This window comes from Balearica regulorum, chromosome 1 (assembly GCF_011004875.1).
Source record: "Balearica regulorum gibbericeps isolate bBalReg1 chromosome 1, bBalReg1.pri, whole genome shotgun sequence".
In the NCBI taxonomy this organism is placed as follows: domain Eukaryota; kingdom Metazoa; phylum Chordata; class Aves; order Gruiformes; family Gruidae; genus Balearica; species Balearica regulorum.
The window spans coordinates 102,262,143-102,283,974 of NC_046184.1; the positions used below are offsets into that span (position 1 = coordinate 102,262,143).

The 21,832-nt window shown below is 42.9% G+C and overlaps 2 protein-coding genes across 3 annotated transcripts in view; one reads left to right on the forward strand and one right to left on the reverse strand.

Moving 5' to 3' along the window:
* Nucleotides 1-17,068, reverse strand: part of HTR1F (5-hydroxytryptamine receptor 1F) — a 121,088-nt gene extending 104,020 nt beyond the window's left edge. Inside the window, exon 1 of one of the 2 annotated variants that reach the window (XM_075742917.1) lies at nucleotides 16,741-17,068. The gene's annotated coding sequence lies outside the window, so the exon portion shown is untranslated. The remainder of the gene's footprint in view (nucleotides 1-16,740) is intronic. The other variant, XM_075742918.1, reaches the window with a different exon arrangement.
* Nucleotides 17,069-18,678: 1,610 nt separating this feature from the next.
* Nucleotides 18,679-21,832, forward strand: part of POU1F1 (POU class 1 homeobox 1) — a 185,453-nt gene continuing 182,299 nt past the window's right edge. Inside the window, exon 1 of the mRNA XM_075769344.1 lies at nucleotides 18,679-18,826. Within this exon, the coding sequence (XP_075625459.1) occupies nucleotides 18,772-18,826 (55 nt within the window). The 5' untranslated portion in view covers nucleotides 18,679-18,771. The remainder of the gene's footprint in view (nucleotides 18,827-21,832) is intronic.

Genomic DNA, 21,832 nt, shown 5'->3' on the forward strand with positions numbered 1-21,832 from the left:
AACGTCCAGGAAGCCTCAGAATAGGTTTAATCTGTGAACTTCAACTACTGGCAGAAAAAAGTTAGCTAGAAGCTCTTTAGGTAAATGTATTAGACTTGAACATGTTCTGCTGGCAGTTTTGGCTGTCCATGAACATCTATCAGGAGTCCTGGCTGGAATTCATCATGCCTTGGCTGAGAAACATTAGTGATGGCCACAAAACATGGGAGCATGATGGTAGCCTTCCTAGCAAACCACCAGTGTCGTTTGGAGCCAAACCAGCATCTGCTGAGAGCTTTTTTTGTTAACAGTCCTTGGACGTAGCTTGCAGTACTGGAGTACCCAGCTACTCCACTCTCAGCTCGTGGCCCTGCTAGGTGTATACCATCAGGTCTGACACTACTCTGGCAGCTAGAACTGAGCAATGAGGTGTTTCTTTTGCGTAGATCTCTACCAGGGTTTGCTCAGGTTTTGACTAAGATGACTAGCAATCTTGAGAAAGGTAGGTAGTTCTGCAGCTGGAGTGTGCCCAGCTATGCAGCAGCATTTAAAGTGGAAATGACACCTGGGCACCTCACAGAAACAGTGAGCTTCCAGGTAAACTGAGAGTGCAATGAAGGAAAGCTGCAGGAAAGTTAACTCAAAATATAGAATTGCTTATCAGCTGACTTGGAAGTTAAATTGATAAGTCATTTTCAAGCAAATATTTCATTTCACTAAAAGTATATATTAATTATATAGATGTTATCCTACAGTCCTGAGGCATTTAAAAAAAAAATAAATAAAAAAAGGAATAAACCTAAGCATCTTTTACTTCCTCCACTCCCTTCTGTCCATCCCTTCTCCCATCTTTCAATTGTGTAGCCTTAATACCCAAATTAGAGACCTCCCTTTCCCCACACATTCAGAACCTATTGCGTACATGTAGTTTCCAGATCACTGAGTGGGCTTGATGTACCATCAGGCTGGAATGTGTTAGGAGCTAATTCTGGGATGCGTGAGTACAGGAATTGTCATGGGAACACAGCTGATAATCAAGAAGGATAAAAAATCCAGTAGGAAAACAGGCTATGGGAGGCATCCATCATGTTGCTTAAAACAACCTTAAAGAGATAATGATTTGGCAATTATTTCAAAGGAGACACCATGCAGTGGAAATCCCTGACAAAACATATCACCCATAATAAATAAAAAAGGGTGCTTAAAGTAATTTCTTCTAGTTATACAAGGACTTAAAGCTGTCCTCCTTCTAGACCCTCTTGATGAAAAAAAAAATAAAAATTGGGGAGTCAGCTTCAACTCTTCTAATTTTGTAAAAAACCCAAATTCTCACCTTTTTTTTTTTTTTTTTTTCCCCACTGACAGAAGAGTTGAATTAGCCTACCACCTAGCTAGCTGCTAGTCTTTTAATCCAGTTTCCTTGGGAAATTACGCTTACAAGATCGTGCTGTCTGTCAGTCACCATGAGTTCCTTTTGAACTCACTGTCTAGTTTTAACTAAACTTGCAGAGAGATCAAGAGTTCCTACACGTTTGATGAAAATACGCTGCCAGATAGACACAAGGCAAGCCCCTGTTAATGGAAAGGCCACAGCATGTGTTCAACTTATTATTAGACATTAGAGAATGTGTATGAGTGAAGAGAAGGACTGAAAACTTTTGAGAACAAGAACCACAGGAAAGCAAGCTTCAAAAGTTTCACTGCTTGGATAACTTGTTGGGGGTTGCTATACTAAGCTCTATGATGTAAGTACTCTTAATTTTTTAATTCCAACCCATGCAGGGCCTCCTGATAATTAAACTGTCAACATTTCAGTGATGAAAAGCCGTATCGAAGATCAGTGATCAGTTGACATTGCTGCTTGCAGGGAAGATGGAAAGGTCTTGCAAAGGTCTGCAGAACCAGCTGTGAAAGCCTTCTGTCACTTTGCTGGGAGGAAAGAGCTGTAAGACTGAATCACCATTTGCTAATTCTTGCCTTTTAAATTGATGGCTGACTACAGATAAAATCAAGAGGCACATCTCTTATGTGGAGGCCTCCAGAACTGCATGCCCTGTTTAAAACTTATTTGCAGGTATTTTGCATGTTCCCATACCAAGACAACAGACTGAGTAACCCTGAACTTGAAGCCGCAGGGAAGCTCATCATAAGAAGATCTGTCAATCCAAGCAATACACGCATGACCCATCCTTTCAGAGTTCAAGTACCCCTTACTCCTCAATGTAATTTTTTTTCCAAGTACTTTGTGAAACAGAGGAATGCTCCCAACCTTGCCTTACGAGCCAGGAAAGCGAGACACAGGGAGACTAAATGGTGAGACCAAGGTCACGCGCTTTGGCAGAGGGCGAAGTTAAACCCAAACCCTCTGAGCACCGTGCTGTGGGAAGGGGCAGCCTCGGGCTCCCCGCAGGGTGGAAAGCTCTCTCACGTGATCTCTGCCCTTCCTCCCTCCTCAAACCAGCTCTGTGATTCCTGCTTGCACTTTCTGATTGCATTTTGGCATATCAGATGTCCCCAAACTGACCATTACACCATCACTTTTGAAGTGACTTTTATGTATATCCCAGCACAAGACTCTGTATTACGAGCTTGCTTACAAAAATAGCTTGCTACCCTCCGTTTTGGCATTCACAAACTATGTCCAGAAATACTCCAAAGTAGTTGCTAGCAGCCTAGATTGTGGCTCTGACTGCATAAAAGTAATTTCAAATTATGAAAATTAACTACTTACATAATTTGATTTATTCATTTATAGTCTCTGTGAGTTTTTAATCACAGTACTTTATCCCCAGACAGTGCCCTGTTAAGGCTGAACTGACAGTGTATCGTGTGGTTCAGAAAGGTCTAGTGAGAGTGCTAGGGAGGTATGAGGGGAAAACAAGTAGATGATATAACAGAAATTCTTTCAGTCTCTTGCCTGTAATTATTCCATCTCTTTCTTATCGTCTATATTTATTCTAGTGCATTTTCATTTAGCAGCCTCTTTAAGATCATGTTTAAAATGTATATTTACATTTTGAATACTAGTCTAGAGCAGAATGCCTGGTTCAGACTTGCTGAACTCTTGCAACCCGCTCATGTTTCCCCCAGCTCAGAAATGACTTTTCAATTTCCCTGCTCCAGGGAAGCAGGCGCTATCCCAGGGTCCTGCCCAGCTCCTACCTCCTTGCTAAACAACCACCCTGCCGCCCGCTTGCAGATGCTGGCATGGAGCATGTTCCTCGGGGCAAGGAGACTGCACAGCTTTTAGAGGAACCAGGCAGAAGAGGAAACACCAGAACCAGCAGACCCCTCACAGCCCACACGCAGTTCCTGCTCTCCTCTCGCAGGAGGTAGCAGCAGCTTTCGTACCTCTCTTAGCTCGGTTTCCTCAGAACGGTGCAGTGTCTCAGTCAGTGTGGTCCAAACCTTGTTCTCCAAGACAAGCCTCCTGCCTTCGAAACTCTGTCACAAGGAGTGCTGTAGTCAGCGCAGAGCACTAAGCGGTGGTGGTGGCGGCTTGTGTGTGTGCCTGAGAGGTGGCAAGTTAACAGTAGGACAGCCTGTTCAAATAAGGTTTTGCTTTTGTGGTCACACCACAGCCCAGTGCCACAGGCAGTGGTACGGCCTCCTTGTTATCACAGCGGAGAATCTGAAAAGCAGAGATCGCGCTAGGAATATTTTTATCTTTTCAATTTGTTTGTTCTTGTATTTCCCTAGTTCTGATAGGGACATCTTTTCTACCTCCCATCAGTTCCCCCAATCCTGTATATAAAACAGGGTTAAAAAAACCCACAGCAGACAAGCACTTGCACACAAAAAAATTGGGTCTGGGCACCAAGTACTTAGACGTAACTGGGAATGTAGATTGCCAACAAACAAAAAGCAAAAGAGTAGCTAGCTAGATAACTTTTCAAAAGGCAGAAACATCTTCTGAATTACCTTTTTAGTTCCTTTAGCACATTATCATCACTTTGATCTAAATTGAATTGACTCTAAGTCAGTTTATTGCAATGTATGGGCTGCTCCCCTGTCGATGCTGGAGATGAGGCTTTTGCCTGAAAGTTAGGTGTGACACTGCTCACTCTCCAAGGCACTGAACAAGAGAGGTGACAACACGTTCTTGTAGTTCCCTCCTCTACAGAGATGGAAGAGAAACTGATTCTCACTCTTAGGATGGGGTTTAGAGGGAGGTGAAGATGCAAAGAGAGGAAGAAAGGTGTTTTTCTCCCTTTCTTTCCCCCTCTCCACCTCCTCTTTCCCAGCTCAGAGGTAGCTGTGGTCTGAGAACAGCAGCTCTGGCCACAGGCTCTCTCTGGCCCTCCAGGACATTTCTTTATTGCAGCTCAGCTGTTTCAGAGCTGGCAGCTGCTGTAGGCAGGAAGAAGAGAGTCTGAAGAAAGGAGACAGGGTGCCAGAGTCTTTCTTACCGAAAGCAAGAGCAATACTTCTTCATCCTTACTCTCATTGATTCCTACAACTCTGTAAAGGGCAATACATCCAGTGACAGCATTTGCTTGGCAGGTGTTGGTCCAGAAGATTTGTTACAGGGAACATGAGGGGTATGATCTGTTCTCATTATCACAGAAAGCAGCTTTCTGTTTCAGTCAGGATGAACGAGTCTTTTATTTCCTGTCTTCTTTAATTACTTCACCAATTTATTAAAATCTTTATTTTTATTCTTAATATCCCTGCAATGCTTTGAGTTCTTAGGTCAGTGACTCATACATACAGCTGTACAAGAGCAAAGCACTCTTATATAAATGGCTTAATTTTCAGGCTGACCATGTAATTTTATTGTTCTTCAAATGATCTATGCTTCTCTAGATTAAATGAATGAGTTTCCAAAAGGTAAATGTGTTTGGGCTCAACAGACAAAGCTTTGTGTCAGGTTACGGCCAAAGAAGTCTACGCAATATTGTCTCAATAAAAAATGAGAAAGTAAAAATCAGTTAGTCACAGGTGTATTACAACTTAGATATGCAGAAAAGGCATCACAAAATTCTGACATTGCAAAAGTAGTTCTCTCAATAACAGTTAAGGAAACTTTAATAGAGCTGGTCACACCTAGAGTAAGTATTGCTTTTATGAAAAGAGTTGGTAGTAAAAAAAACCAGTCAGAACTGCATTTCAAAGGTAGGTAAATTTTGATTAATTAAATCAGCCCCTGATGTTTACAGTGCTCCTTCCTGTGTAAATGGTGCTTCATCCCACATATATTTTTCAACACATCTCTCTGTCAGTCTGCCTTTAACTTCAATGCAACAGCACGGAGCCTACTTATGTTCCTGTGCCAGTTCCGCTAAGATGCCTTAAAGGTCTATGAAAGAAGTAAAGGTATATGTACTTTCCCCTCTCCTCCTTTTTTGATTATATGCCTCTTTGATACACACTGGAAGTTGGATTTCAGTAGACAGATGCATTCCAGGTCAGAAAAATGTCATTTGCTTTCTTGTCTTTCTGCATTTTAAGTCCATTTTAATCCCATTTTTTTGCCAGATGATAAATTCTGACCAAATCTGTTTTTCCAATATTTTGTACAAAGCTTTTTCTTGTGAATTTTCTGATGGAGACAGAGATGGACAATTTCAAAACCACTAGATGAAGTTCCCTTTGGTTACAAGCTGATATTTGTGTTGCAATTGTCCTGGTAACTGTGCAGGTGGTCACCAGTTTAGCCTCACCATGCACCTGAGAAGTCAGTCAGCATAATTGCTGTATTACTTGGGAAGATGAGGGGGCAAAGTCCCTGACCCAGCATATCATCCCTGGCTTTGTCCATGGCAGGGGTCTACCTCTCTCTCTGAATCGATAAAATGAATGGAACAGCCATGTTTCCACCTTACGGCGGGCTGTGGTGGCACGTTCAGTAAAAACCAAATGATATCACAATAGTGGAGACCATGTGAGACAAACACCTCTGGGGGCCTGCAGAAGAAGGCATTTGCTAAAAAGAATCAGGACTCATCCTCCTCCTCCTGCATCCTTGTCTCAGGATATGTCCACATACAGCAGATACAGCCCGTTCTTGCAAGTGGTTTACATGGGTGCAACACAGACACCGTGCTTCTAGGTACTGTTCTTCCCCTGACTGTCATGCGGTGCATCAGGTACCGTTCACAAATAGGTCTGGAGAAAGAGTAATTTAATGGTATTTTCTGTAAACAGGTATTGAAAAGAAAAGAGGAGTTTGACAAAAATAGGTTCCTCTCTTCATTTGGATGTAAATCAAATCCCTTGATTTTCTCTTCATTCACTGTTGTTCCAGCAGAGGTCAGCTCTGCCTGTGCTGGGGAAGGGTAAAGCAGTTCCGAGTGCGGGCACCTGCACATCCAGCAACACAAAGTGCTGGCTGGTTTCTTCCTACTCTCCCCTCACAGCTACTAACCAAAGCCCATTTCAGCCCGTCCTCTTAAATGGAGAGAAAAGGTGCTTTGAACCAGGTCATCTCTACCTTCTAGAGTGCCCTAACAAGCTGCTTAGAGAGCCATTCTTGCCGCCGTTGTGTGGCTCCAAGCCTGTTTGAGAACAGCCTGTAACGTGCAGAAGAGCCAGAGAGCATGGTCCTTCATGAGGTCAAAATTGCTGCAAGATGGGAAACCCCCGAAGAGCAAGAAGTTGTGTGCTTTCTAATTACTGAACTGTTAGGGAACCCGAAATACTGCTGTCCTGTTGCAACTATCTTTACTGCCGTATCAAAACTGTTAAAAAATGAAGGTCTCTGTGCTCAGTAATGATATGTCAAAGTTTGTTCTGGCCAAACTCTCTGGGCATATTCACAAATAATTTTACCTCTTTAAATTGTATTGTTTCGGTGGATTATGTTATTTCCCCAGCTCTATCGGTTACAGTTGTTCTTCAACGTTAGCTCTTCAAAACACAAGACAAGAAACATTTTGATGCTGAAGGCAGAATGCATTTTCAAAACTATATAGTTCTACTCTTTGGTTTAGCGACACTCAGTTAATGTTTTTATTCTCCTGTTTTTAAGTGTCAAGGCACATTTCACATTTTCCACTTAAACAAAATTCTCTTACCTAGTCACTGGAGTTTGAGGGCTGCTCTTGTGAGTGACAGCTCCTCCCACTCTTTTTTTTTTTTCCTCCCATCCTCTTTGGCTTCACAACCTAGCCTTTTCCTTATGCCTTCTCCTCTTTTCCAACCAGTGCCCAAGGAGGAAACTGTGTTTAAATATTCAGAAATACTGTTCATGGCAGAATGCTGTATTATATAGACCTGAAAATGTGCAAGGTGCGTTTATGCTCTCTTCTTTTTAAATACTAAGTTATTGCTACATTCAGAATTTTTGGTAGTTGTTGTTAATGAATGACGTGCTTTAGAGACTTTTAAAGTTAGAAATTAATGATTGCTTTTCTGAAATGAAACTTAATGCTTTAGACATGTTTCATGTAACCAGTGATGTGCACCATTGAGACAGCAGCTGTTTATGAAGAATAATGTCTAAAAAATCCAGAGAATCTCACTGTAAATCTAACATCTGATTTCCTCATTTGTATTTTTCACGCTTTTCTGGTACCTTTTTTGAATTTAGCTTCTTAATATTAAAAACAGGTGAGGTTTCAGTCCAGCTATGCACCCCTTTTCTTTCTTCTAGTTCGAAATGACTAAATGTGATCTCCTTATTTCTTATGTGTAGCTACATATAACAAGAAATGAATGGTATTAGCCTAATAAACTGCCAGGAGAGACAATAAATAGCTTCAGTACAAGATCAAGGATGGAGCTAATGAGCAGCAGACTTGACTTGTTACCTACGAATTGCGAAGAAACATAAAGGCACTGGAAAGAGGCAATTAAGGCATACCATCATGGTGAACTTGCACTCCACGCATGGTTGTGTTGGCCCAGCTGCAGCCTTTTGGAGTGTCAGATGAATGTTAATGAAAGCAAGTAAAGCCAGTTTCCATTTTAGCGCTTGTTTCTCCTGATGGCGTTATCTGTTATAGGTCAAGCAGCTACAGATGACAGCTTAATAGTTTTTCTTAAAACCAAGATAGACACCCAGAGCTGTAGCTGCTGATTAAAGATCAGATAACTAAGCACAGATGACACGCTTGGCTTTTAGGTGGCTACAGTAGATCGAGAACTCCAGTGTGAATATCAAATTGTGTCACGATATGATATAAACACAGCTGAGACTGTTCACCAGAGATCGTGCTACTGCTTCACCAAAGATCAAGTCATTTTCTAGAGAACTGTCAGCATCTGGAAAGCTCCCATTCTTTGCTGTTACTTGGGGCCCTGGATTGCCCACTAGCTGCCAGTACAGTCATGAGCAGGCTCCACGCTTAACCCCTCTTTATTTGTCTTGTCTTAGTAGCTGTATCCAAATATAGGTCTTTTCTAGGTCAAATTTTTTCTTTGCAAACAGTTCAAAGCGCTACTGACTTTTGTGCCAAAAACTAATGGAGGCATCCTGGGCTGCTCCTCTTGCTGCTTCATTTTGTCCTCTGTCTGGCGTTAACTGGCTTGCCCTGGACTGAAGAGAGCCTTGTGTGCTTTCCCCAAGGAGAAAACTTAGTGTCACTAGGCCATTGTCAAAATCTGAAATGCAAACAAAAAACTTAAGCCTGAACCAAACATATCTAAGACAAACACAAAAGATGTCTCTATTGCTGAGAGATTCCTGTTCCCTAGCCTAAGTGTAGCTGGTGCCCACAATATCCACGTTAACTCCATTTAGAGCAGCACAAACAGCTGTGCCCACACTGCATGGCACCTAACACAGGTCCCTGTGGCTGAAAGGCATTATTACTATTTTTCAGAGGTTTTATGGTTCCAAATACCTGAATTGGTGTGAGGGCTGACCCAGTGGAATGGTAGTTTGATAGCATAATACCAAGGGGGAGAAAGGTTGCACATCCTTGGACACGGTATGAGGGTATGTGAGCACTTAAGGGCATGAAAGCATGCTGGAAAATACTACGTAGGACAGGAAGATCCCAATCTGGGTATGGTCTCAGCTAGTGTGCTTATTTGAAATGTTCTCCTCAGCAAATCACCTCCACATCCATACCTGGCATTTTGTCTCAGAGGAAACTAGTTGGTTTGCTTCATAACAGGGTCCAAACAAACTAACCTTGATACAGTTTGCATGATCAGGAGATAGGGACTTAACAGCTAATCAGGGAAGTGACAGTGTAGACATACCCCGAGATTTTCATTAATAGAAAACAGTTGTTTATTCTACATATAAACATCCAAAAATATTAATTAAAACCCAAAAAACCCAAACAAAAACCTTCCCCAAACCCACAATTACTCAAGGCTTTTGGTCTAGATGAAAAGAAACACACATTTCATCTTTTACAAAACAGCAGGGCCCCTTTTTGCCACTGGCAACTGTCAGTCTTCAGGTAATTTCATAATAAGACCTGCATTACAGTCCTTGAGAAGAGTGAGGGTTGGCTGGAATAAAAAAAAAAATTAAAAGCCTTCAGTAAAAGGCAGAGTGAGAATGAGCTTAATTTACAATCCTAATGTAAAAATTCTTTGTGCAGAAGAGGTGGTAATGATGACATTATGTTGGGCAAGTCCAATACAGAAGATTGTTTATGTAGATACAAGCATTAGAGAGGACAGAATGGAAGTCGTTTCCCTGGGAAAGAAATCAACAGCCTTAAATGCATCTTTTGCAGAGACAAAAATGCTATTAGACTTCTAAAGTTGGACTTCCCTGTTTTCTTGAGGGGATAATTAAATTATTTGCTTGTTTTGTCTGCTACATTTGGATTTTTTTCTATGTCATTAAACAATGTCAATGTCATTTTGCTCCTGGCTGCTCCCTCGGGTGGCCCCTGGCCCTGGTTCATCCCCCGGGCTGCCGATGGGTCCCATTACAGACTCACAGAACAGTGGGGTTGGAAGGGACCTCTGGAGATCATCTAGTCCAACCCCCCTGCTAGATCAGGATCACCTAGAGCAGGTTGCACAGGATGGTGTCCAGGCGGGTTTTGAATATCTCCAGAGCAGGAGACTCCCCAACCTCTGCATTGCCAGCACTTGGCTCTGCCTGCCGGCACTCGGCTGTGCCCCCTCAGTGAGGCAGTGCCCACACTGGGGTCACCTCGGCTTCTAGCACGTCCCCCCTTGCAGAGCAGCCCTGCTCTGTCCATTCTCCACGTGCCCAGGTTCAGGATGCAGATGGCCATGTACCAGTTTTTGAAAAAGGATCTGCCGGTTACATCATCTGAACATGAATCAGCTTGGTGTAATTGCTGACACGCATTGGGATGCACATCTCTGCCTGGTGATTTCCGCTATTATATTTGCACTCTTGGTTGTTTCTGCCCAAGAGAATCCTTGATACTTGTTCTATTCAGCTACATTTCTTAAAACAACTTTAAATTCTAACTCAATTGTTCAACCCATTTGCATTCCTCCTCAACCGTTTAACACCTGTACACTTGGTAAGTGTACAAGTTATTCCCTCAGCTGAACTGTTAATGAATAAATAAATACTAACTTTTATTAAACTATTAATTAAAACATTACGTGATACCCAGGAGAGTCTCTTGGACAATCACAAATGGTGCAAGCCACTATCTTAACAGTAGTTGTTATAACAGAGTTATTGAAATGTATTTTCTAAGTAAAGTTTTCCCGCCAGTGGTATTTGCTCTTTCTAATATTTTCACCCAAGCCAGATTTATTACTTTGTGTCTGTGCAACATTAGAAGCTTGTCCTGTAGTTACTAGGATTTCTTATAACACCAGCTGGGGGAAAATACTATGACAACTGATTGGGCTACATCTGTAAACAGTACAGATGTTGTCCAAATTTGCCTATATCCCCTAGTAGTTGAGATACCAATAAACCACAGGCCAAAATCTTTCCCAGAGATTATCTTTTGGTAATAGACCTCTCTGTTTCAGTTATCTCTCTCTGTTTCAGAGCACCCCTTCTTGTCAGTGACTCAGTGAACCACCGTCATCGCAGTGAGTTAGGAAACTTGTGCTCTGTGGGCTCCATCACCGCCTACTACAGTGGTTCGTCCAAGCCATGCTGATCTTTTCTAATCTAGCACAAAGTTAAGGATAAGAGAACAAGTACTGATAGCTACTTTTTTTTCCATATTGAATTTCATAGATAATCTTATGCTTAGTACAAATAAACTGAATAGATTTAATGCTATCAAATCAACAGTTCCTTTTCTCCCAGAGGAAGGATCACCCTTCTTCAGCAAATATCTAATTGTGGCCCAAATCTAAGAATCTTGGGTATAATGAATATGGTTATGATACAAAGAAATCATCTGCACTTAAAACTGTAAAATGTTTGGTTTTCATATATTGCAGCAGCCCTACAATAACTGTTATGCACACTGGCTTCTGGACTCGGGGAAAACCAACAGCCACGATGATTATTGCTGCCCACACTGAAAGTTTTTCAGTCAGGGCAGTGTCAGTGCTTTCACGTGACTGCAATCAGTAACAATCCAGGAAGTCAAAAGACCGGGAAACTCAGACAGCTGGGGATGAGGAGAGCGTGGTCTGCCTGAAACCTAGCTGCTGTGAGGTAAGAAAGATGGTGAGCCTGGGAGAAAGAGGGAGAAGAGAAGATGCAATGTGATGCTGAAGTCACGCTATGCTGCTGACCTTAAGAGTGATTCACCGAGTACTGTGTCCTCTGTTAGAGGTAGGAAGCACTAAGCAGAGAACATTTGGCATTCCTGTCCATGAAAAGACCCAAGCCAACTGTTCTCCTCTCCTCATTCAGCTGTTGTAGGACCAGCTACAGATAGCTCCAGGAAGGAAGTGTTACTATGGGGAAAAGGAGTGAAACTTGATTGAAAGAAACTTATTCCCGCTACTGCGAAAAAAGGGGGAAGAGGAATCTGACTGTTGTCTGCCCAAAATTGTTATTGCAGACATGACTACGCAGTTACAGGTGCGGTAGTTAAACATTCATAAATTCCATTTTGAAGGTCAAACATTTCTAAAATTGTCATATTTTTGATTATGACTTACAGCAGCAGAGTTCAGAAGTTCTCCTCAAGTCAGGAGAAGCTGCCAAATGCAACCACATTTGAACAGGTACAAAGCACCCTTTGGGGGAATTCCTGGTTTTGTGTTACCATAAAACATCCATCAAATTCTAATCACCTCTCATTACTGCACAAGCTGTAGCTTTTCTGGGTTAGGGAAGCCAGTTCAGTCCTTCTCACCTAATCTGTCCAAAGTTTACATAATGGATCTGACCTTTCTGTGACTCTCTTAGTTTTCGTTTCGGCTCTCCTTTCCTCTTTCTCCAGCAGGTCACATTCCCAATGTTCCTTCCTAATTCATTGCAACTTTTTGTTTGTTCGTATGGGTTTTATATTTGGCACCCGTGAAATTTGTATGTGTGCTTGTGTACGTATGCATATTAACACACACACATACGTATATACACAAGCAGGTAGCTAGGTCACCTTAGCCCTTCTTTGCACCTCATAGTGAAAGTCTTGAGGGAATAAGCTATCCATGAAATCCAGTATTCGCTGTGGCAGAGAATGACCTAACCATTTAGCACGTATGGCATAACTGCTGTGTTTGCACGTGGGCCAGATGACTTGCTAACACCTTTTTGGATCTTTTTGCCATCAAACCTTTGTATTTTCCATCATCAACAAAAAACCAGTTCAGTCACAGCCTGAAACAGTAATGCTGTCATTGAACACTGTGGAATAATTGTTTCTTATAAAATGCAGTGAATTAGGCCCAAGATGGTGACAGATAATTTCTATGGAATTGAATTTAGGTGGCCGTTTTTTCTCTTTGATAAGCCCTATCTTCAGCTTGGGGCGTATCTGAGTGGTTTTTTTCTTGCCACTCAGAAAAAAACCTTTCCAAATTCAGCTTGCATTTTGACAAGACGAAACACTGTTTAAATATATTCAACAAGGCTAGTTGCTTGTCTACTGAGGTAGTTTTTCTAAAAACTAGCGCTTTATAGAAATCCTCTAATTTTTCAGTGAAGTGAGTGACATGGGAGCCCTTAGATCAGACTTTTTGTGGTGCTGAGCTGCTGAAGCTTCATGATAGAACAAGCCGTGCTTGCTATTTGAAACTAGCTATCCAGCCTTTATTCTCGGGCTCTCTGCCTCTCTCCTGCAGAAAAACTGCAAATGCATCCACAGAGATGCACAGCTGTATGAGTCAAACCCAGTTTCAAAGCTCTTCCATTTCCAAGTAAGCCTCCCAAATTACATTGTGATACACTCCTACTGTAGCCAAAGGAAACTCAAAAGTGTTTAGTCAATTCTTAGGATGTCTGGGTCTGCATAGTTTACCGTAGTCCCATGTGCTTTTCTTCCTCCAGGAACTGAAGGAGAACTGAGAGCATGAAGGGAGCGTGAAGGAAGTGACCGCCCGTTCCCGTCTCTTGTTCCATCACTAATTTGTAAGATGAACCATTGTGAAAGTAACACTTGAAATTCAATACATATAATACACATTCCCAACATTTTCTGAAATGTGCCTGGGTTTTAATTAAAATGTGAAGCACATACACTGAAGGACTTGCTTCTCTGCCAGGAGCAACTGCCTTGTGCAACTTTCCCACCGTGGACATCAAATGTCAGCTGGAAAAAACTACTTTTTGTTCTTGCATTGAAACTTCTCCAACTTTATTACAATCTGAAACATAATGTAGTAATAGAGGGCAACATTATGTCTAATATATATAATTAGTTTGCAAAAAAATATAACCAGGGGACACATTTTTGATAGAATCATTTCTTCACACAATAGTTGCAGAATAATGGATCACATTGACTGATCCTTCTTGCTAAATGCTATGACAAAGTAAATGAGCATTTGTATAAAAATGCCATAACAGTTGAAGCTTGAATTAGAGAGTCTGTAACCTTTGTTTGTGATCATAAATTACAGAGAAACCCTGTAGGCAAGAATGTAACATCAAAAAAAAAAAAAAAAAAAAAAAGGCATCCAAAGCCAAGAGATACAACCCATCAAATACTGAAAATGCATTATATTGTGCACCTTATGTTAATCACTTAAGAATCTATAGTACAAATTGCCTCCAGCAGTTTCTAAAGTTATCTCACAGGTTAAATGGACACCCATAGGTGGAGTATAGTAATTTAAAAGACAAAGGTATAAAAACTGATTTTAAGTACTAAAGCTGTCTTAAAGTCAATTTTTCTTTCATTTTGAAGCTATGCATCCCCCTCAGCTCCCCCCATTTCTGGGTGAAGGGCTAATACTAGAGGTAAGCCACTGAATCTGGCAGTATATGAGGCTTTTTCCAATCAATAACTTAGAACTGGGGCAAGAAGGTGTTACTCTTTCAGATCCAATAACTTCAGTTGTAACTTCTAACAGATATGCATCAGTAAGTTATAGAAGAAATGTGAATTTTAATCACTTATGCCCTTGTAAACACTAAAAGTAGTGGTATGTCATCCTCAGATGTGGAATTGGCATGAAATGCCATGCACCTGAGAGATGTCGTGTGCAGTGTGAGCCTGTTTTGTCTGTAATCCGAGTTCAAGAGGACTCTTAGCATTGAAAAGTCAGGTTCTACAAGCGGTAAGTGACTCCTGAGTATATTCTGTTAGCCCTTTCATTTGCTGCCTAGATGAAAAAACAGGTAACTTGGAGCTTACAGGGGAAGGGAAGGGATGGGATTCTGGGCTTGCATATGTGCAGGTTTCACTGAAGGCAATGAGAGCTGCAGAGGCCAAAACTTCTGGGAAACATAAAACCAACAGAGGCTTGATGAATCTCTTGTTAAGAAAGCAGAATTTCTGACTTACCTAAAAATCTGTTTTATTATTGTATTAAAATTTCATAATGGCTTGGAGTTGATTACCTTTTCCCCCCCACCTTTGACTCTCTAAGCACTTCAGTCTCCACAATCAAAATGAAGAAACTTTCAAATATTTATGACAGGCTTGGCAGAAATCATCTGGACTTGGCAGAAATCATCTGGACTTGGCAGAAATCACACCAAAGAAAGAAGGCGCTGTCATGCCTGTGAATAGTAACTGTGAAGGGGCAGAGGTACCAAGAGTAGCGTGCTTACAGTACCTTAAAACAACCTGATGCAAAGGTCACTGCTGTATCTTTTGCAGTGTTCAGACAGTAATGTTGCCAGTGTTACTAATGCTTCGAGTGGTGTTGCTTAACCACTTAACCACTCATGTGCTATGTGCAGAGAAAAAATGCCCCCTACTTCCATGTTCCCGTTTTACGCAACACTGCAGAAAGTTAGTGAGCAGCGTCAGCACACAGCAGTTTGTATTTGCCTCTTGGGTCAATGGATCTTAATGTTTAGCAGACTAGAAATAAACAACTAATGCATATTCAAACCCATTTTCAATAATAACAAGATAAATGATGGGTGAATATAAGTTCCTGGAAGAGCAATTCAGAGGTGTAATCACAGTGATCAGCAGTTAAGAGCAGCAGCATACGCTAGGCGCTTTGAAGGGAACGTGGGGTCCTGTCTCTCTTCTTTGACTACCCAGACCAGTCTCCAAGCCAAGGTCCCTAAGGTATGTGCCCAAGATTACGTGTCGTAAACCTCCTGCTTCCTTTCCTCACCATTGTAGTCCACTGCAGCTCTAAAACTGGAATCACAAGTCCCGTGCTTGGCCACTGTCAGGTTGGTATGTGTGCTTATGCAGGTGTATATGCACATGTACGTACAGGGAGGTAGACAAATACATTAATGACTTCTCAGAAAAGAAAGAAACAAAATCAATGAAGAGCTAGAGAGTCTACGCTAAGTTTTTCCTGAGTTAAACTTGGAAGTTTAGCTCGTATTTTACAGCAAAGTTGAGGTCAGTCATTTTTACCAGCTATGCAAACGATACTCTCATTTTCTCTTATTCTATGAGAATAAGGGAGTCTTTTCTCCATGTATACACTGATTTTTTTTTTTTTTTTAACTGACCTAATTTTTATTTTCCTCAGGTAATTGTCTGCTGGGTTAATACTCCAAGAAGAAGAATAGCTAATAGTAGAGAGAATATGTATCTATGAAATTATAATATCTAACAAAACAAAGAAATATAATCTCCTAAAGTTGGTTTTCATAATGTGCAGAAAGCCTGGGGTTGCCCAGTCTCATAAAGCACCCAACTAATACAGTGACTGTATAAAATTAATAACCTCTCAAACAAAAGATTACTGGATTAAGAAGCTACACACATTGTGCAAACTGTAAAAAACATAGCATGTTTCATCACTGAAATGGATCATTACAGGGCTGAGAAATGCCACTTGATTTGATTTGGGTGACCTTGTCTTGGCAAGATCCACAAGTTGAATTAGGATGAAAACAGAAGACAGTTCACTTGTTAACATCATAAACTAAAGAGATTCAAAGCCTGCTTGGATTTCCAGATGTGAATGCCAGCATACAAAATCAATCGGCGTACAGGATTGCATGTGTGTAGCATACACGCGCCTATGCCATATTAGATCGCATTGGCAAAAATTAAACTAAGGAAAAGCAAACTCAAAGGGATGCTGCCGCATGAAATCTCATCTACGTTCCGGTTAATAAAACAAGTAAACATATTTGCAAGGCTGGTATGAACTAGGAAGGTTTTCATTCCTCAGTCCAACTTTAGGATAAAGCAGAGAGTCCTGCTCTGTTCGAAACCCCAACATTTCAAGTTCTCTGGCAGCACAAGAGAAGCTAATTAACGAAAACCGAAGGATGACAAAATGAAGCCAGATACGCCATAAATATCTACATATATAAGCACACAGCAAGCAAGATAATAAAAAGTTAGCTAGATTTACCGTTTTAATTATCCAAGTGGGTGGTTTGCTTGGGTTTGGCTTTTTTAGGAAACGTCGGGAGCTGTTTTCACGAGGACTCGTCTACACGCATCCGCACCGCGGCAGGGGCCGGCTCCGGGGCGCGGAGAGCAAAGCGCTTCCCTCCGCAGCCACCGCTCCCCCCGCCAAAAATGAAAAGAAGAAAACGCGACGAGGGGAGGGGAGGGGAGGCACCAGCCGCCCGGGGCAAACTCCGCCGCCTGCGCTCCGCCGCCGCCCCGGCAGCTCCTCTGCCCGGAGAGCTGCGGGCTCCGCGCCTCTCCGCCGCCCCGCAACTTGCGCGCGTCGCGGGAGCCGCCGGGGCGGAGCGGGGCGGAGCGGGGCGGGGCGGGGCGGCCGCCGCCGGGGGAGGGTGCCGGGATGCGGCGCGGCGATGCTCGGCGCGGCGATGCTCCACCCGCGATGCTCCACCCGCGCTGCCCGCGGCTGCCGGACAGCCGTGGGGATGCGCCTACCTGCCGGGTGGTGTCCCGTCCCCCTCCTCGCTCCGGTGCAACGTGCCGTGGGGAGGGACGTCCCCCCGGCCGACCGCGCAGGGAGCAGCAGGGGTCCCCTGCGGCGGCTGCCCTGCGCTTGTGCCACCTTCCCCGCTGCCCGAGCCGGACGCGGGCTGGGAGGAGCCGCGCGAGTCCTCGGGGGGGCCCTGGTGCACCCTAAATCGGGTGGAAAGGCTTCTGCCGAGTCGTCGTCTTTTCAGGCTCTGCCTCGTAGGGGGAAGTAGGGGAAGGAAGGTGTGTGTCAAGCGCCCGACTTCTGTGGGATTTTGGATCCTCAGAAGTGCGTGCTCACGGATGAGACTGTTGGCCTCCTCCAAAATACCATGACCAGGCTCTGAGGAAGAGGTGCCAGGCTGCATGTGATGTAGTGGAGAGGTGGACAAGTATGTGCTCAGTTCTTCTGCAAAGGCAAAAGAGCAGCTGGCAGAGTCATATATTTGATCCAGGAGGTTTTGAAGTTGAGCGATACCTTAGGGATGTGCTTAGACGTACTTGGGAGGCAACTGACCTGCTGTCCCTGGGCTGAGCTCCAGGCTCTTCAGCACCTACTAACAGTTGCACAGCTATTCAGTGCCTTCTCTCTCTTCTAGGCACTCCGCACTGGGCCTCTGAAAGACGTCTCAGTGATTGCTCTAGCCAGTCATCTGAGGAGGCTGAGTACCACGCAGACGACCTATTTGCAAGCAGTGCTTTGAGCTTCTCTTTATGTGCTGTGTGCAGTTCACTTCCCTGATGCATATTTTACTTTGGTACTAAGTAATCCTGGGTACCAGTTAATACTCGTTCCTTTAGCTCATGATGTTTGTTGTTTGCTTGGACCTCTGTTTATACAAGTCTTTAAAGCAAACCAAAACATGCTTCAGTGAAACCAGTCCCTACATATGGTTGCAAACTTTTATTCCTCAAAACCTTAGAAAAGCTGAAAGTGCTAGCAGTTAATTTATACCTTTGGTTATTCAACAAGGCAAAGGAAAATCTTTATAGATAGCAGCTCTAACTACCTGCATCACACAGAGGCAGTCTCCCTGGACCGTTTGGTATCTGCCAGCTTCTGAGGTGGCTGCTTAGGATGTGTCTTCTGCAGGCTTTTTAAGTTCCAGTTTTATATGAGCTGAGCACAGGTTTTTCTTTTGCAGGTTTTGGCACTAGAGAATACAGTCTTCTCCTCCCTCAGCTACCAGTCGCATGTATCTCCTGCTATTGTTTGAATTAATGAATGAAGTTTTAATTATACAAGTGACCTTAGAAATAGCAGAGGTTAAGCAAAACAGTGCTGCTCCAGCCGCTGCTCCTGGTGAGTAAGAGTTGACTGTTTATGATTAACCTGTGTTCGCTCTGTGGTCTGCATCTGGCTTCAGATTGATGGCATTGCACTCGGTCTGATGGGGATGTGGAAGTGCCTCCCTAGAACTGACGATTTAGTATATGATTTTTCTGCAGTGCCTATAAACCTTATAAAAAAATTCTGCTAGGGAAAACTGCTTGAGTGACATTGATGGTGGCAGAAATTCCCAAAACAGTGTGCAAGGGCATTGGATGTCACAGTGTGAGTAAGTAGTCTCTCCAGCTTCTTCTTCAAATATCTCCTTAGGATCTCTTGCTTCCCGTGGTGTTTGCTTTGGGTTTGCTCATTGCTACTCTTTGTTCTTCGTGTGTTCTTACGGTTTCAAACCGTGGCTCAATCTCAGATTGTACTTCATGAGCAAAGCTGCCCCCTACTCAATGTAGTGGCAGCTTTATCAGCTGGCATGCCTTATAGCAATAGCTTTGAAGGTAGCAAGAAGGGGCTTTTCTGTTTTGATTATAACAGGTAGCAATTTAAAGCTTATTTTTCAGAGTAAATTCTTTGTTGTGTTCTTTTACATAGGAGCAGTCATACTGGCTCAGGCAGAAAGTCCTTCTAAGTCCATTATCTTCTCTCAGATGAGAGCTGGCAGTGGGTACTTGGGAAAAGAGTGTAAGACCTGTGCAAATACAGAGAGATCCTTGTCCCGGTACACCCTTTCATCTTGCTGAAGCTTAGGCAATACAAGTTTGAAATGCTAGCTATGCCTTTGAATGTAATCACCTTGAGGGATATTTTTTTATAAGAGTGTCTACAGACACCTTTTAAACAAATTTATACTTTTGGTATCCACTCTATCCCTCCAGCAAGCTGTTCTACAGAACACCTAGCCATTGGGCTTATGAACAAGTATTTCTTGATTGTTTAAAACTTCTATTTAGAAAAAAGCATATGTCAAAGCAACGTTGGGAAAGTTTTACTTAGCTTAAGTGATATTTGCATTAGTTTAGATAAAGCTATTTAATCCCCTGCATTTGAAAAAAAAAAAAAAAAGGTTACCGAACAGGTAATAGCTGTATAAGCTGTATACAGGGTCACTACATTTACTGGAGGAAGAAGGCCCACATCGCTTATGTACTTAGATCTCAAGTTTTTTGAGATTGTTTTTTCACCCTGAGTTTCCACAGCACCTGCTACATTAAAGGCTTGATCCTGGACTCAGGCTCCAAGGCACAGTGACAACACAAATAATAATATTGGACTATTTGAATGATAAATAAAAAGCAAATAAAAAATTGGTGTGGTGGCTGGGCTGTGGATGCAGAACGCTACTGAGTTTTGTGCATGCATTTTAGTCCCTTTCTGAGAGACTTGATGCAGACAGAAGCATTGTCTTAGATGAACAATAACAAAATTGGGTTCCTTGGATTCAAGATTGCATTCCCTATCTTTTGTTTTCAAACAATGCTCATCACCAGCGATGATGCTAGTCCCAACTTCTGCCTTGAGCTGACAGAGTTGGTCGCCAGTATCTCAGAAATTTGTTCAGAGACAATTCTCCAGGTATGTCTGTGGCCAGGAGAATCCCAGGAGGGATTTCTGTCCATTTTAGTATTAACTCTCCACAAACTAAATCAGAAAATCTGGATCTGAAGACGTCAGCAAGGCTACGGAAGATTGGCATGAGTCACGGTCACCCTCCACTTGAACAGACAGCCTTTTTCAGCTCTTTGCATTTATCACCTTGGGGGATGGGGGCATTCAAAGCCTCAGGAAGCATTGCGACTTACGGAGTTACTTATTCCCTGCGTGTGCCAGCTAATGGCCTCCCCAGCATCTCAGCTCTCCCTCCCCAGGGCTGGTGTGGTAGATGATAATGAGCTGGTGTGTAAAGCTGGCGTGGGAGACGAGTGGGGAAGGGAATCCTCAGTTTACGACGGTGTTTGAAATTCCAGTATCCAGCCATGAAGTCCAGGTTGCTTTCCTCTTTGTCTGCAGACTCTGCCTCACATCAGTATCGAGAGAAAGAAGGATTTGAGCTGGTTTGTAAGCCACTGTCCTTTGTAAGCTCTCCTCCCTTCCGGATGCTACAGATTTGGTACATTGGAAAGTCTGGGGGCTTTTTAATCACATTTCAATCCCCCTTGTGCAATAAATCAGATGGATAATTTGTGTTTCCTGTGTGGCATTCCTTTGTTTGCAGGGTCCATTTCTTTCTGGCATGTTTCTTTCCGGGGACTTTAAGAAGTTTAGTTGTTCCCTGCTGCTTCATTCTTTCCCATTCACTAACGTAAATCTGGCGGCTGGGGTTTGCTCACAGCCATCTTTCCTCTCTGCCTGGATCGTATCCACAGGCCTGGAGGTCAATCAGGTGGGGATGCTGGGTTTTTTTTTTTCTTCATATACTTCCTCCTTACCAGGCCTGGATTTGAGAAAAGAAAGGCTTTTGTTCTGGAAAAGCATAATAGCATGCTGGTGAAGAGTGTGGTAAAGCTCATGCTTTTGTGCTGCAGGTGCATTGGGAAGTTAATGGGTAGTTACTATTCCCTTCTCCCTCCTCAGCTCCGGGGTATGCCTGCGCAGACTTACAAAGCCACATCTTTCCAGTAAACAAAGCAGGATCAGAGCAAGGACCTGAGCATGAACATATATTTGCCCATGCTCTTTAGTTTGTACCACGCTCCTGGGTGTGATGGTAGCCTGTGCCAGCTAGCACTCTGAGATGATGCCCAGGCATAATTCAGAGGAGAGCACAGGCCAAGGGCTGTTTCTTATCAGCACTGTAGTTATGGCAAACTGGGGCGGATTTAAAATTAGCTGTATATCGACACAGTCAGTGGCAGCTTTAATGTATTTTAGCTGTGAGGATCTCAGCAGTATATTTTTTCAGTAGGGAGTAGTGTGTGTGCATATAATACATTGGGATCATGAGAAGAGTATTGTACTAGGTAAGAACAATATGTGTTCTTCATTACCAAGATAATGAAGACGAGAGTGTTTAGTTACGTAGCAGAAAGCACCACCACAAAATTAGCCATTCACTTGTGAAGGACTTTTGTAGCTTTCTCCTACATGCACCTTGTCATGCTCTGCCTGAGTTGCCACATTTCCATCCTCTGTGACCTTGGGGATAGCCAGTAAAATCCCCAGTGAGGGAGGGCTAAGGTGCTGGCACCTGAAAGTATAGGAGCTCTGTGAACTGTTTCGCACTGCTGACCACCCCCCACCCCCCCCAGGAAAACCCCACTGTGGAAACTAGTTACGTGTGGTA